This window comes from Strigops habroptila, chromosome 2, assembly GCF_004027225.2.
Source record: "Strigops habroptila isolate Jane chromosome 2, bStrHab1.2.pri, whole genome shotgun sequence".
NCBI lineage: Eukaryota > Metazoa > Chordata > Aves > Psittaciformes > Psittacidae > Strigops > Strigops habroptila.
In genome coordinates, this window is record NC_044278.2 from 112,604,355 (window position 1) to 112,622,224 (window position 17,870).

General features: G+C 40.1%; 1 protein-coding gene across 1 annotated transcript in view; it reads right to left on the reverse strand.

The window, feature by feature from the left end:
- Window positions 1–7,028: 7,028 nt before the first annotated feature.
- DEUP1 (deuterosome assembly protein 1) overlaps window positions 7,029–17,870 on the reverse strand; it is a 47,621-nt gene continuing 36,779 nt past the window's right edge. The window contains exons 13-14 of the mRNA XM_030476361.1: window positions 13,178–13,397; window positions 7,029–7,237 (exon numbers count right to left, since the gene is read on the reverse strand). Of these exons, the coding sequence (XP_030332221.1) occupies window positions 7,067–7,237; window positions 13,178–13,397 (391 nt within the window). The 3' untranslated portion in view covers window positions 7,029–7,066. The remainder of the gene's footprint in view (window positions 7,238–13,177; window positions 13,398–17,870) is intronic.

The following is a 17,870-nucleotide window of genomic DNA, read 5'->3' on the forward strand; positions in this document are numbered from 1 at the left end:
TGATTTGATTTGATTTTTTTATAAAGGAAGGAAAAGTAACACTGGTAGAACTTGAGTCTCTGATGTGTTTGCTGCAGTGAGCTGCTGTCCTGTGACATTCCCCTCTCCCCCTCAGTCCAAGGAGGCTGTGAGCATGGCTTGGGCAGTTTTATTCTAGGAGATCAGGCTGTAACTGCTTCAAGAATCCCATATTCCTCTACAGCCCTTTCTCATCCAAGTGTTTTAAGGTACTTGGTAAGCATTTACCTTCAGCAGACTTGGGGAAGGGAATTTGAGAACCCTTGTCTGCTGCTTAAATACAGGCCAAGCAAGGAAGAGGAATGCTGCGGTGCACTGAACCTTCTTTTCTCTAGGCTGGAGAAACCCAAACTCTCTCAGCCTTTCCTCACACGCAGCTTCCCAGTCCTTGGATCATCGTTCTGGCTGCTCTCTGGACCTTGTCCAGCCTATCCACATTTTTCTGTGTGTGTAGCAGGGACCAAAACTCAACATGGTATTTATTCTAGGTTTGGTCTGACCAGTGTTGAGTAGAGTGGTACAATGACGTCTTTATCTCTGCTGGTGATGCCCTTGTTGGTGTCACCAGCACCCTGTTTGCTTTCTTTGCCACAGCTGCACACTGGTCACTTCTCTCAACCTTGGTGTGAAAACACTCCAGGCAAGCATATGGAGTTCCTTGCAGTGGACTTTGCCCTGAGGCATCGAGTGGGTGAGTCTGTGGCCAGCTCTGAACTAACTGAGTTCAGAACAAGACATATACCTGGTGATGCTGGGATGTGCTCACCAAGCCATGCACTGAGACTGGAAATGGTCTGTGCTTTGGTACAGGAGCCGCTTCCTTCAGCTGGAGAGATCTGAAACGATGCAGCTGTAACAGTAATTGCTTAGTCTGTGTCAGCTCCCAGCTGCTCCTGTTCTCCTGGTACCAAATCCTTTCTGTCCTATTTTCGTTTTATCCTCACTCCGGGATAAAGTGAAACAGAGCTCTGATCATTTGCTCCTTTCTGAAGGGAGGTGTTGAGCTGGAATAAACTGTGCCTGAGGACATGAGCAAAAGCGCGTGTAGTTTAGATAAGCATGTTCTGCAGGGTGCTCACTGCCTTGGGTGTCTAGAAGAGAAGCAAAGTTCCTGCTAACCTCTTCCATAGGCTCCTCATCATCATGCTCGTCTTTGTAGACTTTTAACCAGGGTTTTCCTGTCCCTGCTCATTCTGTGGTGCTGTCCAACAGCTCTGTCAACATCCCTGTGATTGCCCATCTGGGAGCAGCAGGTGTATTTCAGTCCTTTCCACCTCAGGGCTGTTTTTATCAGCCCAAGCAATAATTTGACTTCGGAAAGCCTGTTCAGAGCCCTGAGGTGTTTCCTCCCCCCTTCATTTGCTGCAAGAGCTGAGTCTGTGACGCATAAGAGCAATTAACTGGCTGGTAACAACTGAAGAGGTAGAAGGTCAGTTGGGTTAGGTAGTATTTAAGGTTACTTCTCTAATGAGATGTTTCATTTCTGCTGCTTTCTCCTCTGCACTCCTTTTCTCTCTTGTCATCTGTGAATTCCTCAGGTCACAATAATAATCTTCTTGGAGCAAAATGTTTATTAATATGAACTATAACTTAATGCTAATAAGAGACACTGTTTATTTCAATCCCTGAAATGTGCAATTTTACTGGGTGCTAATTGAGAGGAAAACTGTTACACATTCGGAATTGTTCCTTATGCAGAAGCCAAATTGATTTCACAGTTTGATGCTTAAAAAAAAAGAGGAATATATTTTTCTCTAGTAAACAATGAAGTTGGATTCTGACATTTTCTACCAAATTCCCTTTTGCTAGTGCTGGATGTGAGAATGCACGTTCACAGAAGTGGGGGAGAAGCCTCTCTAGACAGGAGCTGTCAAAAATCTCTGCAAAATAATGGGCAAGTAAATTAATGGCAGTTGCCCAAATGTCAGCTCCTGTGAACCTCGCAGCCCAAAGGTGTAACTGCATCTCTGGTTTTTTAACTGTGTGTATTACTCCAACTGTCGGTTGCCTTCAAAAATGTTTTGGAAATAGGATTTCAGACTTTTCCCCAGCACACAGCAGCTTGTAGGCAAAATGGAATGATTTATTACAGGCATTTTACCAGAAAACACATGCTGAGAGGCTTCTTCTGCAGTGTCTATGGTACCTTTTGCTTTCCATAAGTGCTCATTATCAGGTGATGTCATTAAAACTTGCCATTGCCTTCTGATACATCAAGTTATAGAAGCAATTTTTTACACCCAATTTTTGAAAGCATAAATCAAATCTGAGTAAAATATTTAAAGATCAAGGTTTGAATGGAGTTTTATATAAACATCTTTGAAGTGTTCAGAAAATTGTGTCAGGCATCCTTGCCGTGGGTATCCTTGCCCATCAGTGTCATCCATGCCCCCACTCCTCAAAGCCAAGCGAGAGAAGGCAGCGACAGTGCCCATGGTCTGAAGGATGAAAAACACGTATTTTCAGACCTCAGAGAAATTGGCTCTTGGTCTTCTGCTTCAATCCATCTGCAAGAAAATATTCACATCCTGATGTTCAGAAAACAGCGCTTTTAAATACAGACAGCAGAGAAAATGCACTGTTCTTCTTCCAGACTGTGTATGTTCGGTGCCAGGATGATGGTATGTGCACAGGCCTGGATGCTCCCATAGCTCTGGAAAGTGTGAACTGGAACCTGCACTTGGATTATCTGGATTTGGACCTGCACTACAGAGATGTTTCTTACCAGGAGAAGTTTCTTCCCAAGGCAGGTGGTTCCAGTTCACATGCCGCACGCCAGCAAGGCAAATCCTGCCATCCACATCCCAGCCGAGCATCCTCATCCTTGCTGCCAGCTGCTGTTATCTTCTCTGCACCACCTTTATTTGATTGAAAAGTTTCAACCAAAACATTTCTTGTTACAGGGCTTCCGTGAAATGCCAAGGACTAGGACTTTATAGAATCACAGGCTGGTTTGGGTTGGAAGGGACCTTAAAGCTCATCCAGTTCCAACCCCCTGCCACAGGTAGGGACACCTTCCACTAAAGCAGGTTGCTCCAAGCCCCTGTGTCCAACCTGGCCTTGAGCACTGCCAGGGATGGGGCAGCCACAGCTTCTCTGGGCACCCTGTGCCAGCGCCTCACCACCCTCACAGGGAAGAACTTCTTCCTAATGTCTAGTCTAAATCTATCCTCTTTCAATTTAAAACCATTCCCCCTTGTCCTATCGCTACCTGTGCTTGTCAAAATTCCCTCTCCAGCTTTCTCATAGCCCCATTTAGGTATTGGAAGACTGTTATAAGGTCTCCCTGGAGACTTCTGGAGGATTTCTTGCTCCATCTGGGATTGTACAAGGGTTCGCATCACGTAAATCCTACAGCTGTTGCAGGAATCCAGTGACAGGGTGGTTTAGGGCTGTTATTTGCACTCAAACATGCTCTCATAAGGTAACTGGACAAACATTCTAGATAAATCTGTTTTAAAGCCACTAGCAGTTTGCTGAAAAGTAGATTAGAGGAACAATCTGATGGCTTTGTTGGTTTAGGAAGGAACACTGTAGCGCAGCTTATCGGTGTCCAGGGGTGTTGCTCAATCCACTAGCAGAAATTAGATGCAGTACATTAAATTACAGCTTATTTATGGATTTGAGGGGACCCATGTGATTAAATAGTAACTCTGACACAGTGAACTTTGAGATCCAAACCCTGCAATGAGGAAAAAACAACAGAGTTCTCACATTGCTTTGGCCAATTCAAATGAGCTCTGCTATGACATGTCTTGCACCGAGCGTTTGCTCAGCAGACTGTGGTGTCTGAGAGGAAAAGAAACTTCCCTAGCACAAGGCTGATGGTGCAAAATCTAGTGGATAGTTAGTTTGCATAGAATTACGTGGAAAACTGTGGTTGGGAATGATATAATTGGCTGTTGTAGGTTGTAAAGCCACATGGCAACGTAATCCCAGCATCTGAACAATAAGGCTAAGGACCTTCTGGCCGTGTCCTCGGCCTCCTTCCAGCTGTTTGGTCTCTGGGAGACGCTGGGCAGAAAGCAGCAGGACAGAACAGAGTTCAGCACACACCTGAGCTGGATGTGTAAATAAGTCTTTGATGATTGACACAATATTCCATAGATGTAAAATCACCTGGAGTTCGTCCCATTAGACAGTCTTTGGGAACAACTTCATTCTCATTCCCACTGGTGGTGTTTAGTCTCGTTTTGAATCAGTAGTGGTGGGCTTGACCCTGTGTGCTGCTGTGCCACTGTGAAACCAGGAATTATAACCAGTTACACTGTGATAAAGCCAGAACAGTGGGACTGGAGGGTTTAGGTGCTTTGTGTGAAATTTAGCTCCTAAATTTCCCACACAAAAAGGAAGAGAGTACAAAATGGTGGGAAGAAAATGCACTAAATACCCAACGTTCATGTGAGCCTCTTTCGAATGTTTCTGATCAGTTACCGACAGCCCCATCAGAGTAAGTTTGGGGAAGTTAATTGGGCAGCAGTAGTTTGGCAGCTCCTGTACCACCAAGTATTTCAAAATTATACCTCGATGAAACATGTTGGCAACTGTGTGTACATGACCTCTGGTTTTCCTTCAGCCAAAAAAGCTGGTGGCAGCCTGAACTGTTGGTCTTTTTATTTAAAACAACTCTTTCAACTGGGAGCCAAAAAAATGCTTTTTGGTAAAGCTTTCAAAAATCATAAAAGAAGTCCAGCAGCTCACAAGAGTTTTCCATTGCCTGGCTCTTCACAAAGCAGAATAGAAATTTTCTGTATGTTTTGGGTAATCTGTGGCTCCCGAACATTGCACCTTGTACTGTCAAGTGATTGTATGATTAATCATTCATTTTTATTGGTGCTTTCAGACATTTATAGCCTTGGACCCTCCTGGTTATTCCTTTTTGTACTATATTCACACATCTCCAATCCCTGTTCATAAGGTATATCATTTCTTGGTCTTTAGTATTTCTGGTCTCCATCATTCTTTAAAAAGTTTTCCAAACAACTTGAATCGTGGCACATGTTGTGCAAACTATTTTTGCCATGATGACATCAGGAATATGTATGTGGCTTCAGAAACCTCTCACCAGAGGTCCATACTGTCTCAGCATATTTGTGGCATAATATGTTCTGAGCAGGACATAACAGTAAACCCCAGGTTGGAGAGAGCTTTGAGCAAGCCAGTGTAGTGGAAGGTATCCCTGCCCCTGGCAGGGGGATTGGAACTGGATGATCTTTAAGGTCCTTTCCAAGCCAAACCATTCCATGATTCTACAAAAGGCAGGCTGAAACTAACTGTTATTTCATTAGCCAAAGTTAGTAGTTTGGTGAGATCTTATCAAGGTTGAGAAAACAATCTTACTAATTTTTTGGTAATTTCATTCATTCTGTATCATCACACAAACCTGTATCACGAGATGGATCCTCAGGCCAGGACTGGACTCAGACATGTAGGTTTCTTTGAAGATCTGGAGCATACTGTCTTCTCGTATGTTTAAATCATGCAGTGGCAAAAGAATCTGGCCAACTGCTGATATCCCATACTTTTTTTCCTCTTGCCTCTCTGAAAGACAGCATTTTTCTGTCTTTTTGCTTCTACAGATATTTCCCGGCTTAAAATTTAGCTTCATTTCCAGAGGTTCCTAAATTTCTTCATTAGTTCTTTTGAAACGCCCAGCTGGATCTCCCCTTAGGTCGAGGACACATATATATTTAGTTTGTTCAGATGTCTTTCCATCATCTTTTCATTCAGTCCTCGTTCCTCCAGCTGAGTCTAGTAATTTTCCTGAATTTTCCTGTAAAAGGTTCTTTGATGTCCTCATTTTCATTACTCATTTTATTGCAAACTGAGCCAAACCCGTATTTAAAATCTTGGTATTTTGTTTAAGTGTAATGTAGTGTATTTTGTCTTAATGGGAATAGAGCTTCCAAAAACAATTCACATTTTTTTGCTATGGTCTTGAATATTAATGAGACTTCTTTTACTCACAAACTGGAGCTGTTTGACAGTCTGGTATTATTTTTATCCAGATTTTTCCAGGAAGTTGGCAACAGTATATGCTGGGAGGCAGTTCTTCAGTGTCTCTTTCACTGAAATTGGTGGTTCATCAACACTGTCTGTAATTTCTCTTTCGCTTGCACAGCAACAGAGTTCAGGATGAATTGCAAATAAAAGGAATCTCAACATTATGCAGTTTTTTGGCACATGGAGCTCAGTTAACTCTACTCAGTTTTATAATGGTTTCCTATGTTGTAGAGAACCATAAAGAATTTAGGCCCTTACCGAAGACAGATCACAAGTCGTCTGAAGTTAAAGTATTTCTGCCTGTTCCAATGTAGTCAGACAAGAAGCCAACATAGTATCAAAACATTATTACCAAAACAGGTGATTTTTAAGAAGGATTAAAAAATTGTAAAGAATTAATGTAAAGCATGGAAAGCACCTGAGATCATGCTCTGCCCCAGGTGAAGACTATAGGTCTGGTAAAAGGAGCAACATGGGTGGCTTCAAAATATGTGCTTTGTCTGTTCATGTTCCTCTCACGGACCTGCATTGCTTAGAGGTAAGAAAGAAAGAGCTCAAACTTCTCATTTCAGGAGTCCCAAGGGCTGTTTCTATAGCCAAGAATAACTAGAGCATAGATAAGCTCTTTATGCCAGGAGCTATGACATGGCTAAAGGCCCCTGTTATTCTTGTTCTGTGCAATCTAGAGAATTTCTCTTGGCTGATAGTATTTTCAAGGGAATAATTCCACTTATTATCCCTCCGTACCTCACAGAATTCAAAGTATCTTACTTAATTCACAGTGCTGCACCAGGGTCGCTGCAGCACATAATTTAACTATGCAAAACCAACCTGTATATTTTAGAATATGTTTAAAGTATTTTGTAGTATAGTTGAGTTACAATATACCTAAATCCTAAAATGATTATCTTACTTGAAATCTTGGTGTTAAAAATACATGCTATTGGCAATGGGCCTAAATACATTAAGCAGCTCGTTGCAGATTTTAGTTCTAAGAAACTCATGGGTGATGACTTGGTTTTATTTTCTTAATTGTGTGACTGGCTTAAGTGTGTTTGCTTTGCTGTTCCCTGGCATATCTTTTCAGAGTATCTTCAGAATATCTTTGCAGTTCTTCAAGGTGTAAATTTAAACGTTCTTCAAACTGTCTTGTGTGCTTCTCTTCCTCTTGAAGGAACTTTTCTGCTGTTGCAAGGAAGGACATCTCAGGGGAGGACTGAGCAATGAATAGAAAATGATGGTTAGTAAAAAGCAGAAAGTACTACAACATGTTTGCATTATTAGGTTGGTAGATTTGAAAACCATTTCAACCTAGAGCAGCTAATAATTCTGAAACACTTTATATCTCTCCAAGAGAGCATGAATTTGGTCATATATTTTTAAAGGCATAATGTGAACACGATGTTTGAATACCTGTGATATCCACAGCATTAGGATGTAGATTTGACATTAAAAATTTAAAAATCCCATTAGACAGAATTAAGCTGCTTCAGAACCTCCAAAATCTTTGAACCAGCTACAGGTTATTTTAGTCACTTGTGTAATTTAGCCCAGGACAGAGGACAATAATCTGTTTCTTGGAATTACAGTGTTGGATGTGGCTGAGTGCCTCCTGTAATTTTAGCTCTCTGCTCCTGTGATGTGCTGCTTTCTGAGGAAAGGAGAAAAACCTATGCTCATTTCAGTGCCATCAACTTCAGGCCCTGACATTCTGGAGAGAGTACTAAATTTTATTCGCTGCGAGTAGTTCACTGAAAAATCTTCTTTCCCTTTAATGAGCATTTAGTAGACTGAGACATAAAGCATACCGAAATCAGTCTTCAAATGGTTGTCACGAGATGCAGAGTTGTATAAAGCAAAGGACATGAGTGAGTTTTTGATGGAACAACTTCTAAATTTTTAAGCAGCAATTTTTCTTAGTTCTTTTGCCAATACTTAAGATGCATTCGTTGGAATGTGTTTATCAAAAGAAACGTGAAGCAATTTTTCTTTGCCTAAAGATATTATGCTTGTTTAAATAAATTCAGTGTTTGTTTGTATAGAGAAATACAGTTTTATGACATGAATTTTTAAGTTGACTGAGAAAAAACTTAGCATAGGAGCTGTAATACTGAGAGAGATTATTTTCTGTCTTTTTATGATCATATATTGAGAACGATGTTTGACGTTTATTATCTTAATTAAACCGTATGTAAAATAGTTTTAATAATTGACTGAGTTATAAGTCTAGAATCTCTAGCTTTGTTTCTCTTAGAATTTAAAAAGGAGAGTTTCTCTGTCAGCACATCAAATAGGAATGGATTCAAATGGTTTAAATATTCAAACGCCTTGTGGAAAGGCCAATTCTATGGCACCTGTAAATTTTTATTCTAAGCCTCACTCCATCAGAATGGGCTATTCCCTATTTCCACAGCAACTAGAGTCAGATTTGGTCTTTGCTTTCAGCCAGGTTTAAAACTGCCCTTTAGCAGTTTTTCAGGCCAAAAGATACTAACTAGATAAATGCTTTAAAGCACTATTCTCTCCACACTCTTTGCAGCAGACCTTGAGATGAAATGTAGAGATTTCCCATAAGAAACCCCTTTTCTTTTCAAAGTAGAGCGAGTAAGTGATAGGTGGAAATAAATTCTGAATGTAATACCATCCTTCTAGAGTGAGGCAGACTTTCTGATGTATAGGGCTCCTAAAATGAAATTCATGGATAAAGCAGAATCTTCCTTTTCTCAGTCCCTCCAAATATTTAACAGGGCAGGGAAGAAGAAGTGAGTTAATCTGCCATGTATAAATAAGGAACCCAAAGGTATTGGATCACTCTGTGCCACAACACTCTTCTATCAATCCCTGCACTAGAAGGGATTAGAAAGAATGTTAATCTTCTAATTGAGTTTGAGAAACTCTGGAGGGAGATCACCTGCCTTCTGATTTTCCTTACAAACACATGCATGATGTCCCAGCCATGAATCATCAATGTTTTCATATGAAGAGTTGTTGCTGAGATTTTGAATGCCATGGTTACATGCACATTGATTCTTTCATGGGCTAGATCACAAACCTAACTAACTCCTTGCAACATTTGGATTCAGTGATAGAGTTGGCAGTACTACTATGAAGTGTTGAAGAAGGCTTTCGTATTACGAAGAAGACACTGGATTTGGAGGCTTTACTTAGAGAATCACCATGTGTTTCATTTACTGATACCAGCCCTGAAATCACTGATTCAGCACTGAGCAAATAAAATACTTCCAGTGAGAAGCGTAAGAAACTGGGAAAATGTGAATCTAAAATATGAATTTAATAGGCGTCATCTAGAGAAAAAAAGTCATGTTGGGCTTTTCCATATGGACAGCAGAGTTACATGAACGCTAGTCTTCAGAAATGTTACATCAAGTTATGAGAGATTCTCAGAGATTCATTATAACACTGTTTACAATTGCTGACTTGTCATTAGAAACACGTTGACCTGATGACCAAGCTATCTTCCTAAAAAAACAGTGTCCTTTGCTTCAACTGGTACTTACTTTGGTGTGTTTTTTCTTCAAATACACTGTAAACTCCAAAGGAGATGTTTCTGAATTTCCTCAGAGATCAGAGAAGAATGTTTATCACTTAGAATAAGCAGATCATAGTTCCCTACAGGTCCTTACCCGAGGGTCAGACATGACTGGTTACCATTTTAGATAGGTCCCTAATGCACTGGGGTTTATGCACTTTGAGAGTAGGTTGTATCTAAACGGGTCTAAAAGGCAACATTTCTTGTTAGCAATTAAAGTTTGCTTTCCAAGCCTCTGGTCTGTTCTTTCACTGTGTTCTTTATTGTCTTTACTTTTGGTGCCTGAGGAATTAAAACTGTAAAGAAACTGCTTTAATCCATGTCTCAGCTGAGATTCATGGTCCCTGGTTTTGAATTTCTTTTCCTCAGATAACACTTCTTTATGTCTTTTGGTTTTCTAACTGGAGCTGAATAGAAATGGGTTCATTGGTAAGTTTTCACCCTAACTTGTTTGGGTATGTAGGCAACAAGGACTCTACATATTCATTTCTACAGTCTCAGCTGATCCCATATTTCTTTGCTGCATACCAGGAATGAGAGTCACCTTTTTGCCTCATCATTTGCTGGAAATGAGGGAGTGCACTTGATAGAGATGCGTATTTCCACGTATGAAATATATGCTAAATATGTCTTCTCCTTAAGCAAGAGCTACCCAAGGTGCCTATGAATTAACTGTGGATTGCTGGGGAGAAGCACTGCAGGAAGCTAGGTCTATTCTCTTTCACAGACTGCCTAATTAATTTGCTTAGAGTTAATTTCTTTCTTTCCCCATGAGTTGTTTCAGCATTCTTGGATGCACCTTCAGCAAGGCAGCAAGAAAGCTTTAACCCTTGGGATATTATAACATTTGGTGGTCAAATCAGCAGTGGTCAAATCCCAGAGTGTTAAAGTCTCCTAATGTTTAGCCCCTTCTACTTCCAGGAAAGTTCCTGTAACACCAAGACTAGAAATCGGTCCGGTTCATTTTAGTCTTGGTGTACTACATTTGGGGGCTTTGGGGAGTCGTTTTCTCCAACCCTATGCTGCAATACATCTTAGGCAGCAGGTACAGATGCCTGTCTTCAACGTGCTTCTGCTCATATATAAAAATCAAAATTGAGATGCCTGGGAAATTGCCAAGAAACACAGGAAGGCTTTTAGAGGGCTTAGCTACCTAATCAGCTAGGTAATTGCAATAGCTAAGAGTGAGAGGCATGGACCACAGCATGCCTCAGGGTAGGATCAAGACTGTCAAAATCATTCCTAATAATGTCCAGTGGCAGAATTTCCACAACTTGCTATTGCAATCTATTTATTAAGCAGTTTTCCATCCTCAATATTGGAAAGTTTCCTAATGTCTCATTTAATTTTTCTTTGTTACAGCTTAAGTCTTTCTTGTTTATCCAAGCCTTGGAAGCAAGAACAGATGATGTCTGTCCACCATCTGAAGAGAAACATGAGAAGGTGTTTGTGACTAGAAGTTAAAGATCTAGGTTAGGAAGCACAATGTACACAACTGCTTGCTCTAGCTCTAATGGAGAAATTGCGTAGAAACGCAGTATTCTGAAGCTGCAAATAATCTTTTTGGATATCCTATCTATGTCTGTCTGTCTGTCTATCTATCTATCTGTCTATTTTGTGGAGCTGGACGTTGGACTGTTCTATGGAATAGTCTTCCCAGCAACTGGGAATGGATCAGGCAACCATTTTCTGAAGCTGTTAATTTCAGAGAGAGAGCACAGCCCAAAGTGCTATTCAGAGAAAAAAGTATTTCCCTAGATTTGGAAAGCCTCAACACAAGAAGTTTTGGGGTTATGTGAATTCCCACTGAATCCCAGCTGAGCTTTCTAGTTTACTCTAAGGCAAGAGTGACTTTCTCTTACATATGTAACCTCTAGGTAAGAATGTGAAAGGACAAAGATTACAGAGGAACATTTACTAAGTTTGTCTGAAGATTCTTTACTGGGAAGAGAGATGTTAGTCTTTGCCTAAAGCCCTAAAGACTATTTGCTCTCTTCCCTAGAGACTGACAGAGTAATTTTGGTAGGTATCAAGACATCACCTGCAATGCTGATGTTTTCAGTTGGTGCTACAAATATTCTCCAGAAAAAATGGTCCCTTATAACATCTTTAGAAGTTTTGCACATACTGGAGATTTCACTTAGGTGAAACATCACTCCTGAAAACTCTCTCAGAGAACTCTGTTTACAACATATTGTATGGTTTTTAGCTCTTTCTCCTTGATGCAATGGCTTTCCATTTGAACATGGAACTCTAGAGTAACAGATATGAGTATTCTCTGCACTAATGCTGTGGTATCCAATGTCAGGGTGAGTAATGGTTTAATTCTGGAGATCTTCTGGATTTGTACCTGCTTGAATGCCACTGATTTGGACTTAGTATGAGAAATATACCTAGCTTAATAATTTCATTTTGTACTTTGCCCACACACAAGCTGGAAAGTGTTTTCCTTTAAATCTAGTCAACTGTCTTGGCATCAACCCTGTCCTGGGTGCCAGCTGGGTAGTGGTTTCCCTGCAGCCTGCAAAAGCATCTCAGAATGGACATTTTCCCCAGGCTGGCTGGAAATAGATGCTCTGGGGTCTGTGGTCTGGAGTCTCTGTCTGACACTTCTGACAGAAGAGAGGAGGAGAACTGGTGTCTATCAGACTCTCCTGAGAAAATCCAAACAATTATTTTCATGATTAAGAGTTTAAAGAGAAAAACTCTCAAGCCATAAGGCTCAGCCACACACCTGCAGTTCAGGATTTCCTGGGTACAAAGATGCACATATCACAGCTGGACAGAGAGATGGCTACAGCCTATTCCTATTAATCTCTTAGTTCCATTATTTAATGATGGTGTGGTTGTATGGTTTGAGGTCTGGAAAATAAGTGCTAAGTTTTCAAGTGGAAAACAATAGTGGCCTTTAGTGGAAGCCTCAGGAAGAGTAGAAGATACTAAAGGAGAGGATAAAGCTCAAATTTAAAGATAGATCTGAAGTCAAAGAATTATGGAAAGTTTTTCCTTAGAAGTTGCCCCAGGTAAAGTGAGATTTATCCCACTTGTCATGGAACTTGGTAACCTTCAGCCTTTGAAGACTGAAAGACAAAATGCTGCACTATTACTCTTTCATTTCAAAAAAAATAAAGATTGCAGCAGTTATCATTTCTGTTCCTTTTCAAATACAATAGCTAACACATAGGAAACAGTTGCTGCAATTCCTCTAATTTCATCCATCGATGGAATGCTGTAGAAAACTTGATTTGTCGAACAGCACTTAAGACAGTAAGTTTGCAGGCATTATGGAAATACACTTAAAGCAGAGTGCCCTTACAAACCCCAGTATAAAAGACAATGAGCTAAAATGTAGAAATCTCTCTCACAGTCACATAATGGCAGGTAATTATCACCATCGTTATTAGAACAAAGGTATGGCCCAGCAGGAGATGTTTAATCTCCAGAAAAACTGCTTTTATGTTAAGGTATTTCCATTTTTTGCTGGGCTGGCATTGTATAAATAATAATGACAACAGGAGTGATCTAGTTTTTGGCTCCTTCAGGGCTGCGTTTGGTCCACAGATGGATTTTTGAGAATATATGTGTTACAGGAAAATAATTACTTACTGGTAATTTGATTTCTTCCACACTGTAAGCAGGGCTCAGTAAACTGCCTCTTCTGCCCTCTTCAGGAAACGTCCCACTGAAGCCCAAAGGATACTTCTCACTTTTTGAACCAGTGATACTGCTTTGGCCATATAAAGCAGGACTACGGTTTCTGTGGTATCCTGTGAACACAGCAGTCTGTTGACATTCCACTTCCCATGCATCTTTCTTTTGGGAAGTTCTAAAAGAGAAAAACAAATCAAAGTAAGAAACCCAGTTATAACTCTAAGCTATTACAGCAAAGCCAAGCGTGTTTGTATTTTGTTTGTTTGTGCAATTTTGATTACTTAGCTGTTCAAACTGCTTCATGCAGATTAAAAACTACCAAGCTGCAGCAATTTAGCAACTTTCCACTTAAGTTGCTGTAAACATCTGAGCATGCATTCTCTGTCTGCCTGGGCTGTGGCTTAAATCACACAAATTTAAACCTGTTTGCTGGAGCTTAAGTTGAATAACCTTGCCATATAATTGTGGCAGGACAAGAGCTAAACCACAAACTTGCTTCAGGTAGTGAAAATACCAATACTCCTGAAATGTTTGTTGGCCGTCCTTTGCCAAAGGATATCATCCTGTTTGTTAGCTTTTCAGTGGAAGAAGCTAAGTTAGCACTTCTCAGCCGTGTCTTCATAATTTATAATCTGATAGGAACTAGAATGCATTTAGCCACACGAATAGAGGAAATGAAATATGAAAGTGAGATGAGAAACAAAAACTGTTATTAATGGTTGAATAATTAGCCCAATTTTGATCTAATATAACTTTAAACAACTATGTTCAAATAGCTAGGATTTTGTTGAATAACGAAATAGTACAGGTATCTTTGATCCTGCATTTTTACTGCAATACTAATTTTGCCACTGATTTAATGATAACACACAGAACAAAAGAAAGCTATTTTCTTCCCATTCAAAATATCTTCTTTTCCTGATAGTTAACTGAACAATTCTGAAACCATATTGACAAGACTAGCTTGGCCACATGTCTGCTGAATTAGACTAACTTTCAGTTGCATCTTTACTTGTATTTATTATTATGTATTTACTTCAGCCTGGAGAAGAGAAGCTGCGTGGAGACCTCATAGCAGCCTTCCAGTATCTGAAGGGGGCCTACAAGGATGCTGGGGAGGGACTCTTCATTAGGGACTGTAGCAATAGGACAAGGGGTAACGGGTTCAAACTTAAACAGGGGAAGTTCAGGTTGGATATAAGGAAGAAGTTCTTTACTGTGAGGGTGGGGAGGCACTGGAATGGGTTGCCCAAGGAAGTTGTGGATGCTCCATCCCTGGCAGTGTTCAAGGCCAGGTTGGACAGAGTCTTGGGTGACATGGTCAAGTGTGAGGTGTCCCTGCCCATGGCAGGGGGGTTGGAACTAGATGACCTTAAGGTCCTTTCCAACCCTAAATATTCTATGACTCTATGATTATATAGCAAAACATGAAAAAAAAAAATTTATACATTTCTGTTACGATATTTCTGACCGAGGTAAAGATTTCCATTGTACTGAGGCCTGTGTTTATGATAAAATTGGAATTGTAGTCTTGGGAGGGAACTACTATACTTAAACATGATAGCTGTTTGAAAAGATCCTACCATTGCAGTATCCTAAAACACTTCACTAATTTGAAATGCAGTTATAAAAGCTTTTAAAGAGAAGTTCTCTGACACTAAAGTATAATTATTATAAATATTCAAGAGTATGCAATGCTGCTCAGATCCAAGGAAAACAGCTCTTTTTTTGTTGTTGTTGTTTTAATAAAGAATAAGGATTTGCCCAGCACAGGGAAAGGACGGTATTTCCTGCAGAAAGATCACACCATCATTTTCTAATCTTAATTTCAATATGTGGTGTTGGGAGAGGGTGGCTGTGTGGTCTTAATGAACCCTGCTTGTACTTAATCCCTTGTGCTGGTTTTGGCTGGGGTAGAGTTAATTTTCTTTACAGTAGTTGGTATGGGGATGTTTTGGACTTGTGCTGGAAACAGTGCTGATAACACAGGGATGTTTTAGTTACTGCTGAGCAGTGCTTACACAGAGCCAAGGCCTTTTCTGCTCCTCACACCACCCCACCAGCGAGTAGGCTGGGGTGCACAAGGAGCTGGGAGGGGACACAGCCAGGATAGGTGGCTCCGACTGAGCCAAGGGATATTGTATACCATATGGTGTCATACTTATTCTATAAGCTAGAGGGAAAGCTGGCCGGGGCCACTGCCTGGGCATCGATCAGTGGGTGCTGAACAACTGCACTATGCATCACTTGTTTTGTATATTCTAATTCTATTATTATTATTGTTGTTGTTGTTATCATCATCGTCATCATCTCTTCCTTTTCTGCACCATTAAACTCTATCTCCACCCACAAATCTTACTTTTTTCCCCCCAATTCTCTCCCGATCCCGCTGCAGGAAGGGAAGGGGAGTGAGGAGCCGCTGTGTGATGTTTAGCTACCTGCCAGGTTAAACCCTGACAGCCTTAAACACGAAACTGAGCACTCCATCAATGGACTGTGCAGAACAACTCAGAGAACTAATGAAGAACGTATTTTTCTCTGGCTATAAAAGAAGTAGTGATTAAGATACTCTGAATGCTACAGGAAAGCAAATTATAAGCATGATGCTATAATGTTATTATTACTATAATATTATTATTTTACGTTCTAAAATAAAACTCTCTGAGAACATTCACGCAACCTCCCAGTTTTCTAAATCAGTTACAATGTTTACTTTTATGGGGGCAGAGTTTCCTCCTTTCTTTCATCCTTTTCTTTAAATAAACACACTGCTCTCTAGCCACAGAATACTCTTTTCCTTCCCTTCCCCCTATTTTAAAGTCTATTCCACCTATTGTTTGGATGAAGGGCACAGAAGATAGATGGTATGAATAATAAAATCACAAATATTTTTTTCATCTTGTGTTCTGACCTTTTTGGAAGTAATTTTCTCTGTAAACCCACAGTAAAGTCTGTGATCTGTGTTCTTTTTTATTTTCCCCTAGAACTGCTTCTCTGTGTATTTAATAACAGTTATTACTGTTATGCTATAGCTTGCTTCACTAAGACCAGAGTTTTCAGACTCAGGTGCCTGCAGTTATGGTGGCTTTTAGATAGCAAAATCAGATACTTCCCAAAAAAGGACTGACTTTTTACAGGAACTTCACTTCCTACTGTAATCCATACTGTTGCTGGGGCTGTTTGCTATCTTGGAAAAATATGACACCTACATTTAGGTGCTTTGATACGGATACTATGCCTTCACTTCAAACAGATTTCACAGTTGGGGTTTAAATATCTGCCAGTTTAGTGCAAAATAATATGTAAGAACAGAGTTCTACTTTGAATACAAATGTAAAGGCAGGTAAATACCTGCAATTTGTTCAAAACTGTCCATTTGTTAATACTGGCAGTGCAAATACACTAGAACTGCAGTTGAAAAACTTATGGTTTCAGTGGGTTTATTGTCAGAGAGTATTAAACATATACACATGCTTGACAAAAATAATATCACTGTTGACATGGTGACAAGACATACGGGACAAGAAGTGAAAGAACAATGTCCTCACAAAGGGAATTTATATAGACAGGATCGATTTTTCCAGACTCATATATAAAATCAGCCTGGTCTTTATATGACCAATGACTTCAGTGGTGGAAAACGAATTTCTTACACAGCTTGTGCTGGTTGACATACCTGGTCTTGAGAAAGAAAACAACAGATCTTTATTGACCAGAATGTCTTCAGAATTTGTGTTGTTACTTTTACCTTGCAAGTATAACTGCTGGCTTGGTTTGTAAAAATGGTTAAAAAGTATTTTCCTAAGAAGTTGTTTTCACTGCTTCCAGTTTATCTACTGCAATACCTGGTACAGTTGTGAGCATGACTAAGAGCGTGCTTTTAGTGTACTCCAGAAGGTAGTGAAAACCTCCTCAAGACACATAGTTCACTGTCAAGACAGATCCTTTAAGTGATCTCCAGCTACCTTAGCAGGGATTCAGTCCTGGCCTTTACCCCTCACTTTTGCCACATGATGAAAGGGCACTTTGGCTTGACCAATTACCTATTTTGTGCATATTTTTATGGTAAATAAGTAGCCTTCCACTGGGAACTCACATGCCTGTTTTAATCTTGGAACAAACAGGCTAAACACATCAGCTTCATCAGAGAAAGTCCTCTTCAACCATGCCAAACTTTAAATCAACTGTATGTGGCCGAGGTCTAAATAAAGGATTGGAATCTTGAGGGTGGGGAGAGCTTCTGTAAATGGTGCTTAGAAGTAAGTCAAGTACCATATATGAGAACAGTAGTTAGTTAAAGTGATTGTAGGTAGGATGTGACTACAGTCTTTTTTTAGGAAAGAGATGCCACTCCTGCATATCCTACTCTGTAATATTTAGAAATTCCCCACATACTGAATGAAAGCAGAAATCCAGCCTCTTTCTAAAGCGCTAATAGAACTTCCTGCAATTTCCTGTGTTTTCTCTAGAGGTCTCCTGGCTAATGCCAGTGCCCATGCCTTGGATTCTAGTACTGGTTGGGAGACATAACTGAAAAACACTATAGAATATAGTTGGTTGAAGACTTTACTTTTTGTACTTGTGCAAACCTTTCTAGGTTTCTGAGTGCAAACAGGAAAAACAAAAAGTAAAGCTTCTGAAAATAACT